The sequence below is a fragment of the Eurytemora carolleeae genome, unplaced genomic scaffold (genome assembly GCF_000591075.1).
Source record: "Eurytemora carolleeae unplaced genomic scaffold, Eaff_2.0 scaffold2466, whole genome shotgun sequence".
Classification (NCBI taxonomy): Eukaryota; Metazoa; Arthropoda; class Copepoda; order Calanoida; family Temoridae; genus Eurytemora; species Eurytemora carolleeae.
In genome coordinates this window covers 1255-13403 of record NW_019398353.1, presented here as the reverse complement: position 1 = coordinate 13403, position 12149 = coordinate 1255, and the positions used below count along the sequence as shown (strand labels likewise).

The window sequence follows — 12149 nt, the reverse complement described above, 5'->3', positions numbered from 1 at the left end:
TTATTACTCGGGGATAGTTTATTTAGGTTTATTACTCAGGGTTAGTTCATTTAGGTTTATTACTCGGGGATAGTTTATTTAGGTTTATTACTCAGGGTTAGTTCATTTAGGTTTATTACTCAGGGATAGTTTATTTAGGTTTATTATCCAGGGTTAGTTCATTTAGGTTTATTACTCAGGGATAGTTTATTTAGGTTTATTACTCAGGGATAGTTTATTTAGGTTTATTACTCGGGGATAGTTTATTTAGGTTTATTACTCAGGGTTAGTTCATTTAGGTTTATTACTCAGGGATAGTTTATTTAGTTTTAATACTCGGGTTAGTTAGGGGGGGAGAAGGGTAGGTCCAAAAATCGTATATTAGGAAAATACCAACTAACGCTGAGTACTAAACTGAGATAAAGTTAAAATCTAGAAAATATACAGGGCAGGGCTCTAAAAATTGTACTATAGGATTGAACTGAATTACCTGCAATGCTTAGGCGTTGACAGTTGACAGTTGATAGTTGACAGTTGACAGTTGACAGTTGACAGTTGACAGTTGACAGTTGAATCATACAACCTGCATGAATTAAGAGTCACTTTACATACGACTGCAGTCCTTTGATTGACTCAATTCCAGAATGGCTCACAGGTTATTTTTATATTTGAGTTTGATAATTAATCTTTAATTCATAAAAATCTATGGAATGAAACGTACATTGTACATTGTGCAAGTGTATGGTTCATAGTATGATGGTAGTGACTGTACAAGTTCAGAGAGGTTAGACAGTACATATAATTCTCAGGATTATCAGGGGCCCCTCTGTCTGCTGATTATAAATATATAATGTTGCTTAAACAGACTGTAAAGAAAATATGAAAGGGGGTACAGGCTGAAACCCTCAGGAGTTGAACAATGCCTATAAGACATCTATATGATGTTCCTGCCTCGAGGACGAGAACTTGACATAAAACTGTGTCAAAATTATCCCAAAAAGTAAATATGTAAAATACACGTCCGTATCACATGACCAGAACTCCCTCCAATGGCATTGCAGTATACTGGTCAAATGATAAAGAGCAAGTTTGAATTTCTCAGGCTCCTCTGGGAAATCGTTGTTTTCAGATTGGTTGTGTATTTGTTGAATATGATCTGTTTAATACTACAAATCTTAAACAAAATCTTACATATATACGTAATGGTATAATTTTGACACAGTTTTATATCAATTTCTCGAGACAGGAACATCAGATAGAACTCTTAAATGTCTTAATCAACTCCTGAGATTCTCAGGTTTCAGCCTATATGCTCCCTTTCATTTTTCCTTTACAGTCCCCTTAAAGGGACATAGAGACACTGAGTGGCTCTCCGTTATAAAGAGCGGCAATTATTTGAATGTAGAGAAGGGGAAGAATGGAGAAATGAAGAGAATGGAGAGAATAGAGAGAATGGAGAGAATGGAGAGAATGGAGAGAATGGGAAGAATGGGAAGAATGGGAAGAATGAAGAGAATGAAGAGAATGGAGAGAATAGAGAGAATGGAGAGAAAGGAGAGAATGGAGAGAATGGAGAAAATGGAGAGAATGGAGAGAATGGAGAGAATGGAGGGAATGGAGAGAATGGGAAGAATGGGAAGAATGAAGAGAATGAAGGGAATGAAGAGAATGGAGAGTATTGAGAGAAAGGAGAGAATGGAGAGAATGGAGAAAATTGAGAGAATGGAGAGAATGGAGACCATGGAGACAACGAAGAAAATGGAGAGAATGGAGAGAATGGAGAGAATGGAGAGAATGGAGAGAATGGAGAAAATGGAGAGAATGGAGAGAATGGAGAAAATTTAGAGAATGGAGAGAATAAAGAAAATGTAGAGAATGGAGAGAATCTAGAGAATGGAGGGAATGGAGAGAATGGGAAGAATGGGAAGAATGAAGAGAATGAAGGGAATGAAGAGAATGGAGAGTATTGAGAGAAAGGACAGAATGGAGAGATTGTAGAGATTGGAGAGAATGAAGAGAAAGAGAGAATGGAGAAAATGGAGAGAATGGAAAGAATGGAGAGAATGGAGAAAATATGTAATAAATATTGTAGTAAACCCCATATTTATATTATGTTGTACCTTATCAATAACCCAACTACCAATGTAAATCTGTATTGTGATTAATCTACCTAGGCTTGTAATCTACAAATTGTACACCCCTCTTTTTTAAGGTAAACCTGAATCTAAAACATGTAGTTTAAAGTATATTTTCGGCCTAAGGAACTTTTTATTATAAAATCGTCATTTTTTACTTTTTTATTGGAGTAGGGCATTTACTACAAATAGAGATAATGGAGTTTTTGTAAGTATTATTAACATTTAACATTAAGTGTGGAACAACACCACACCACATTTTTTTAAATAATATTATATACCTTTTAGTCTTCATCAGAGGTGTACTCAGGGAGGGGGTAGTATGAGGACTCAACCCCCTGGGTCAGTAAATTCATGGAATCACTTGAACATTGGAGGTTTTCTGGAGAAATTATAACTGTCCGATATATTTAGTAAATTGTGCTTTTAATAAAAGAAATTGTCTGAAATTCCTATTAATTTCTGTACTTGTAAATTGTAATTCAACCAAAATATAATTCAGATCAAGTATAGTATTGATCTTTCCTAAAAAGGGCTTTTGGACTATTGAAAAAATTAACTTTTCAAGAATTTTGAAAGTTGTTTTTCATTAAATATTTTTTTTTTCTGTATTTTCTGTGGGACAACGCTCTGCCTCATTTATAATTTCAAAACAAAATCATATAGTTTCAAGATGTTAAAGTCGTATTCCCTAGGAGTGGTTAAATGAAAGGATTTGTTGGATTTTTGAAGCACAACATTGTCTAGATTAAAACTAATAAGCTGTGAATATATTTATCTATTTTTAACGTATTTTGAAATATTCTTTTTATCACAATAGTTTCGTCAAAAAATGGAACTGATTCTTCTCTTACATCCGTTCCAGCAGAAGCAAAACAGATCCTAAACATCATTAAAGGTTCTGTTATCTAAACACTATGGTCGTTAAAGGGTCTGTTTCCTTAAAACCATGGTCGTTATAGGGTCTGTTTTCTAAACATTATGGTTTTAAAGGGTCTGTTTCCTAAACACAATGGTCGTTAAAGGGTCTATTTCCTTAACACCATGGTCGTTAAAGGGCCTATATCCTAAACACCATGTATTTTAAGAGTCATTAAAGGGTCAATTTCAATTAACCCTTAATTTAAAGCGTCACATATTCGATTCACGATAGTACCCTTTTCACCTTATTATAATGAATTAACATTGAAGACTATGTATATTTGTGTTATCTGTATTAAAAAGATTTAAATTTTCTTATTTTCTTTTCTTTTTCTGCCATGCGTTCGCAAAAAGAATATTGAAATCTCATAGAGAAATAATCCATCAGGTTTGAAGGGTCCATTGTAAATTGAAGATGCCCATTTAATAAATAGGGGTTATCTGAAATACATATACAGTCCCTTAAATTATCATACAGGTTTATCCACAAAGGATGAGACCTCAGAGACGACGAAATTTATGTATATTTTCCCTACAATTTTAAACTTTTCTCTTTCTATTCCAAATAGTTTTGTTTATCCATCTGATCGTTGAATTTAGACCGTACGCGTAATTACAAGTGACATTTCATTTTAAAATGGCAATGCCCGATTCACAACAGTACCGTTTAAAGCTTTGACTGATCACATATGAATTAGATATCAACGTTTATAATGTTGAAAACAGATTATTTTCAATTGTGGATTCTCTGCAAAAATAACTGCAGGAAAACATTTAGGAAACATCAGAATTAGGCACTTTTAAACCTAGAAAAATGACAATATTTCCACCTTAACAATCAGATACAGGTTTTAAAGGTACGCAATGTTTATTAGGCATTGCTTCTTTACAGTTCCTTAAGTAAAAATGAGTTCGTGTAGGCCGTGAAACCTTACCTATTAGAGCCAAGGACAGAGTAGGAATTGAGCCAAAATTCATGTCCATGTTGCATAAATCTAAAAAAACATCAGAAATCAATTAACAAAGAACCTGAGTTAACTTTATTTTTTTTTTCAAATTAACATTTAAATGCTCTTTTCTCCACCAGGGGAGTTAGTATCAATTGCGTAATGAATTAAATGTATATTGTATATACGCTCCCTACATATATAAATGTATATTGTATATACGCTTCCTACATATTTAAATGTATATTGTATATACGCTCCCTGAATTTCTTGAAAACATGTATTGTCATATTCAAAATTGGTTCCTGGACATCCACGGAATGATGGTATTTGTTCTATATACGCTCCCTACGTATATAAATGTATATTGTATATACGCTCCCTACGTATATATATATATATTGTATCTACGCACCCTACATATATAAATATATATTGTATGTACTCTCCCTACATATATAAATGTATATTGTATTGTATATACACTCCCTACATATTTAAATATATATTGTATATACGCTCCCTACATATATAAATGTATATTGAATATACGCTCCATACATATATAAATGTATATTGTATATACGCTCCCTACATATATAAATACATATTGTATATACTCTCCCTACATATATAAATGTATATTTTATATACGCTCCCTACATATTTATATGTATATTGTATACACGCTCCCTACAGATATAAATGTATATTGTATATACGCTCCCTACATATATAAATGTATATTGTATATACGCTCCCTACATACTTAAATGTATATTGTATACACGCTCCCTACATATATAAATGTATATTGTATATACGCTCCCTACATATATAAATGTATATTGTATATACGCTCCCTACATACTTAAATGTATATTGTATTGTATATACGCTCCCTACATATATAAATGTATATTGTATATACGCTCCCTACATATATAAAAGTATATTGTATATACGCTCCCTACATATTTAAATGTATATTGTATATACGCTCCCTACATACTTAAATGTATATTGTATATACGCTCCCTACATATTTAAATGTATATTGTATACACGCTCCCTACAGATATAAATGTATATTGTATATACGGTCCCTACATATTTAAATGTATATTGTATATACGCTCCCTACATATTAAATGTATATTGTATATACGCTTCCTACATATAAAAATATATATTGTATATACGCTTCCTAGATATATAAATGTATATTGTATATACGCTCCCTACATATTTAAATGTATATTGTATACACGCTCCCTACAGATATAAATGTATATTGTATATACGGTCCCTACATATTTAAATGTATATTGTATATACGCTCCCTACATATTAAATGTATATTGTATATACGCTTCCTGCATATATAAATGTATATTGTATATACGCTCTCTTCATATATAAATGTATATTGTATATACGCTTCCTTAATATTTAAATGTATATTGTATATATACGCTCCCTACATATATAACTATATATTGTATATACGCTCCCTACATATATAAATGTATATTGTATATACGCTTCCTACATATATAAATGTATATTGTATATATACGCTCCCTACTTATATAAATGTATATTGTATATACGGTTCCTTAATATTTAAATGTATATTGTATATATGCACCCTGCATAAATATATATATATTGTATATACGCTCCCTACATATATAAATGTGCATTGCATATATACGCTTCCTATATATACAAATATATATTGTATATACGCTCCCTATTGTATATACGCTTCCTGCATAAATATATATATATATTGTATATACGCTCCTTACATATATAAATGTATATTGTATATACGCTTCCTGCATAAATATATATATATTGTATATACGCTCCCTACATATAAATGTATATTGTATATACGCTTCCTACATATATAAATGTATATTGTATATACGCTCCCTACATATATAAATATATATTGTATATACGCTCCATACATATTTAAATGTATATTGTATATACGCTCCTTACATATATAAATGTATATTTTTTATACGCTCCCTACATTTATAAATGTGTATTGCATATATACGTTTCCTATATATATAAATATATATTGTATATACGCTTCCTACATATATAAATATATATTTTATATACGCTCCCTACATATATAAATGTATATTGTATATACGCTCTCATAAATATATATTGTATAACCGCTCCCTACATATATAAATGTATATTGGGTACCAGTACAAACGTCAGACCCACAAACGTCGGACGTTAAAAACCTAAGACATACAAACGTCGGACAGTACCAACGTCGGACCAGTACAAACGTAAGAAAAGTAAAAACGTCGGACTAACGAAAAAAAAACTTTATTTGACTTTTAAGATTTTTTTGGTTTAAAAGTTATTTTTCTTATATCGAATGGGTTCTTGTCACTAAATCAGAATTCTCATCCTAACATTTTTGCAACTTGATGGTATTAATCTTTGTTACCAACAAAGGGTTTGAGACTTATTTAGTTATCTTTGATTTTTATCATGATAAATTTTTAAATGTATTTCTTATAACAATGCAGTATTTTTTTTTAACTCGACCATGGTCCACCGTTCTTTTTTTAAAATGTACCCGTTCGATGTTTGTACTGGATGGACGTTTGTACTAGTCCGACGTTTTTCCCAGTCTGACATTTGTACCAGTCTGACGTTTTTAAGTCCGATGTTTGTACTGTCCGATGTTTGTACTGTCCGATCTGTGTTCCGTCCGACGTTTGAACTGGTATGGTACCGTATAGTGTATACATACACTCTCTACATAAATAAATGTATATTGTTCATACATATTATAATTGTATTAAAATACCCCCTGTGGGGGGGGGGTATTAGAGCCTGAGACCCAATAGCTTGCCCTCTGAACATGTCGCTGGCTAAATTATACAGGTTGTCCCACGAAACTTGACAATAGCAAACGAATTGAAGGTCGTCTTTTATAGTTCAAAGACGACTTTCAAGGATAAACTCCATACCTTGGCTTCATAGCAGTGAGCTACGTTCGTACATTCCCTGATCCACATACTCATGTCATAGTTTACAAACATAAGTTCCTAAACAAATTAAAAATGTATATAAAGTTATAATCTCTGTTTTTCTGTTTTTCTCGACGATCATAACTCAGGAATCCCGGGACTGATTTGCCTCAAACTTTGACTGGGTTAACTCGGGAGAACAACGGGAGTGTTGTACGGCTGGTTTTGAGATTCTAAGCTGACTGGGTTGACTTTTAAAGCGAAAATTTAGTTTTTTGGTAAAATCGACTATGTGCTGGTAAACGGCGGGATTTACTGTGAGCAACCAGAGCAGCGCCGGGTTCTCAAGCTAGATAATTATAAGTTATATATTAGTTAACACTTACCCCACAACTATCTCACTGTGGAATATATTAGTTAATACTTACCCCCAGCTATCCCACTCTGGAATATATTAGTTAATACTCACCCCCCAGCTATCCCACTCTGGAATATATTAGTTAATACTCACCCCCCAGCTATCCCACTCTGGAATATATTAGTTAATGTACTTACCCCCCAACTATCCCACTCTGGAATGGCTGGTTGGCCCCCCGACTTCAGTTTTGCCTTCATAACAATATATTCTTCTTCATAAATCAAAAATCCCTGAAAAAAAAAAAATCTTAATCGTTTAGATGTTTGCAGACGCCATTTCAGGGACCCCTTCTCCATGTGTAAAGGTACACGCACAATTTACAACGGTAACCTTCATCAGAGTATCTGAAAAATGTTCAGTTTTGACAATTTCTTTCTTCGGCTCTGCTGTAAATATCCGCAAGCGACTTTTTTTAAGAACCCATAATTAGAATTACAAGGACATCTTTATCATCTTTATTCAGACGAAGGTTTAAAGGATCTACCATTGTGAATCAGACATGTCCTCTTGATAGTAAATTTTAAAATTTTCAACAATAGTTAACTGCTCTAGCCGTTAATGGTACCGTTATTACAAAATAAAAAATGTTGTTAACGGCTAAAAAATCGTTAAAGGCACAACCGTTAACAGTATATTACAGTATTAATGGCATTAACGGCGAAAAAAATTGCATTAACAGATAAAAAATCGTTACCGGCACAGCCATTAACGGTATATTACATATTAACAGTGTTAACAGCGAAAAAAATCGTTAACAGTTTATAAACACAAAAGACAACATTTTAAAACATCAAAACGCTCAAATTTTAAAATTTGAAAAAAATGTCATGCAATTTTATTCAGAAAATAACGAAATTTACCGTTTTTAGCTTTTCAGTTAACATTTTTAACCGTTATTTTTTTCAAAAACGGCCAATCCATCTTGTTAAAGATTTAAAAATTAACAGTTTTTGCCGTTCGTTAACGGACTCTTCAGTTAGCTTTCGAAACCCTCCGTTTTGTTAACGGAACTTTGCCCAGTCCTACACTGCAGTAATAAAAATGCGTACACCTCTAAAATAACTCTCTTTACATTATAATTCTTTGCCTTTAACCATCATTTTTTTTTCAAAGACGACTTTTGAGGGTCCATGATATAACTGTAAAACATACCGTCTCAAGATCCCATTTTGGATTTGCGGATTTAAGAAACTGTACAACTGCTGTTAGCTCCTCAACAGACTTCATGTACGGTTCAACCTCACCTCTAAACATTTTATAGTAAAGTTACCCACAGATATATAAACTGAAACTTTATAAATATTACAATTTCAAAATTAAATAAAGTTGTTCGCCTTTAATATAGTCTTTTATGGCTTATATTTGTATAACCGTACTGTGCATGCATATCCTTTATTTCTATTTCCTGCTTAAAACATGTAAATTTACATATATGTGCTAAACGAAAATTGATTCTAGACCAATCAGTTATTAGTGCATGATGTTTTTTTTGGATTAGATGTTTTAATTGTTGCATGTTGGGGGATTTTTCAAGATAATTTGTTTTTAAATAATACACAATATTTTTTTCACTTTTTCAACTGAAATTGATATAAATAATTTTCCGATTTTTTTGAAAACGGATAACAAAAAAACACTAAAACAACAATAAGAACTTACGCTGTTAGTGTGATCGGAACATTTTGTCCTGTCTTAGTTTCCATGAGATAGCACGATTCGTTATACATCTTGTTTCCAGTTGCCCGTCCAGGATCCACCGTGGTGTTGTACGAATCCGGCTAAATTTTAAATCAATATGGATCCAGCATATGCTGTTGAATGAACCCGACTAAATTTCAAATCAGTGAGGAACCACCACATGGCGTTGAACAAATCCGGCTGAACTTCAACTCAATAAGGATCCACCACATGGCGTTGAACGAATCTGGCTCACTTTCAACTCAATAAGGATCCAGCAAATGCTGTTGAACAAACCCGGCTAAATTTCAAATCAGTTTGGAACCACCACATGGTGTTGAACGAATCCGACTCAATTTCAACTCAATAAGGACCACCATGTGGTATTGAACGAATCCGGATAAATTTCAAATCAATATGGATCCAGCATATGCTGTTGAATGAACCCAGCTAAATTTCACATCAGTAGGTAACCACCACATGACGTAGAACAAATTTTACTAAATTTTAAATCAATAATGATCCATCATATGGTGTTGAACGAACCCGGCTAAATTTCAAATCAGTATGGATTAACCATATGGCGTTGAAAAAATCCGGCTCAATTTCAACTCAATAAGGACCACCATGTGGTATTGAACGAACCCGGCTAAATTTCAAATCAGTAGGTTACCACTAATTACCACATGACGTAGAACAAATTTTGCTAAATTTTAAATCAATAATCATATATCATATGGTGTTGAACGAATCCGGCTAAATTTCAAATCAGGATTAACCATATGGTGTTGTGCGAACCCGGCTAAATTCCTTTTTTGACCTGATCCAGGTTTGGGTCAACCTCGTCCAGTCCACAGGTATAGCATTGTATCCTAGAATAAGATTACTGCAAATAAACTATCGTTTTTAAAAAACGAACGATAGACCAAATTGTAAACATGTAATTTGAAAAAATGCTGGTTCTAAATAGAAATTGAAATAGAAAGTCGTCTTGATTGCATTGATATATACAAAACTTAATAATTATGATAATTAACAATTGTAGGTTACAGCTTAAAAATTTTAATCTTGAAAAATTTAAATTCTGTCAATTTCTCTTTTTGTCATCGCTGGATACATCCACAAGGATTTATAGTGGAGAAGCAACAATAAAAAAGTATCAACTGTTGGAAAAAAACATTGTTTTCATCATTTTTAAACTGTTTTTAGGAGATATTTGTGAACATTTGGATTAGGGCAACTTCTTAGGTAACTTGAGTCAAAACTATGGTTTCTAATAGAAATTCCGTTGCGCAGAATTGCGCGGAATCAATGGGCTCGCAATTGCGCGCAAGTAAAATCTACTTGTGTTCTCTTCAGAGTTCTCTTTATGCATTGCTGTTTCAAAAATATAATAAATCAATATTGTACATCATTCCAATTTAAAGGGACTGTCAGCGTAATTTCAAGGGATCGTCATTCTAAATTTTGTTATTACAATGATACCTCATAGCTCTTCATCGAAATAAATCCTAGTTTTTCTCTTTTCTTGATTGAAAAATTGATTGAAAAAATTGAAAACATCAATTTTGAAAAACAGAAAAAATACCTCATTTTTGATATGACAAAATTCAAAGGTTTCAATTTTGAATGAGTTTATTAATAATAAATGAAGAGTCACTTTTAAACTACATTTACAATCTTCATATATATACTTTGCTTGTCAGTCTGTCCGTGTGTATCCAATAAACGTCAAAACGGCTGAACCGATCGGGCCCAAATGTGTTTTGGACCTCGCGTGATTCCAGAAAGGTTTCAGAGGTAATAAAATTTTCAACAAATTTTCCTTTTTCAACATTTTTTGTTGAAAAGGAATTGAGTCTTTGCCACAAACTCTGATTTTCTAATCACTATATCTTTGGAACCAAATGTTGCATACCTAAGATATTTCAAACTATAAATTCTGTTAGATCAAATTATCTGAGTTTGAAATATCAAAGGTTTACAACATCGAGTTCTAAAGATATTGAGGTTTAAATATTTGATTTTGTTCCAAAGACTCAATTCCTTTATAAAATCCACGAAGCTTTTTTCAAAAAATCCACGAAATTTTTTGTTGGTTTTTGTTTTTACAATGTACACAAAGAGAACATGTTAATAATGGAAGATGGGCCTGAAGCGCCCTAATAGCTTAGTCTCTTAAAGTTGATTTGATTTTAGTTTGATCTAATAATAATTAGCAAACAATTGTAATTTAAATCGACCTTCCATCATTAGAACATGGCATGTCTGATTCTCAACGTTATCCTTTAAACCTTTATCTGATTTATAATGTGAAAGTTCCTCTCATTGTACCTGCATAAGAAATGCGCAAGTCACTGATAGAGTAACCACAATAAAAATAATGAATTCTGAAAGAGCGAACATGGATACATCATTCATTCTAAATCGAAGCTTTCAAGGGTACCATAGTAAATCTGATTTTTAATAAATGAAAAATTTCTTTAAATCAGTTGTCGGTTTAATGTTAGAGACCCACCATGTTAAATTAAAATTTTATACTAGATTGAATTATAGCGCCTTCTATTTGAGAGTTATAAAAAAGAGCAGTTTCGAATTTCTATTAAGTAAACAAATTAAACTTTTGCTACTTTCATACTTATTGTGTGTAAAATTAAAACTAGCGGACCTACGAGGTCAGAAAGCCGTACTAGTAATGTCGATTAAATTTGCGTCGAATAAGTTTGAGTCGAGTATGGCTGCTTCAACGTGGATGGATAAAGAATGACCAGTAAAATGAGTGTTGATCATGTTTCTATGGTTCGCAGAGAAAGCTTTATATTTATAAATAATGACAAGACTACAGTTGTCTAGCTAGAGGGATAATCTATCTTTCTATCTATCGATCTATCTATTGCTATTCATGTAAAACTAATTAGATATGTTTTAATATGCTTTGATATTTGTTGTGTACATGTCAGAAAATTACTTTAAACTCTAGTTATTCGAATTAATGTATAAACTATTTTGCATAATATAAATTCGCACCCTGATCTCAAATAGTTCTCCTTAA

General features: G+C 32.3%; 1 protein-coding gene and 1 long non-coding RNA gene across 2 annotated transcripts; both read right to left on the bottom strand.

Moving 5' to 3' along the window:
- Positions 1-2856: 2856 nt before the first annotated feature.
- Positions 2857-4032, bottom strand: LOC111717267 (uncharacterized). The gene is made up of 2 exons (XR_002768733.1): positions 3971-4032; positions 2857-2996 (listed from the first exon to the last, which is right to left on the bottom strand). It is a non-coding gene; the product is annotated as an uncharacterized LOC111717267 (long non-coding RNA).
- Positions 4033-4048: 16 nt separating this feature from the next.
- LOC111717266 (uncharacterized) lies at positions 4049-9962 on the bottom strand (the record flags this gene model as incomplete). Its single annotated transcript, XM_023492773.1, is given in 7 exon segments — positions 4049-4064; positions 4239-4330; positions 7003-7080; positions 7558-7650; positions 8573-8666; positions 9080-9198; positions 9918-9962. Coding segments are annotated over 7 exon segments (537 nt in total), but the record flags the coding sequence as incomplete, so codon positions are not given.
- Between the last annotated feature and the right edge of the window lie 2187 nt (positions 9963-12149).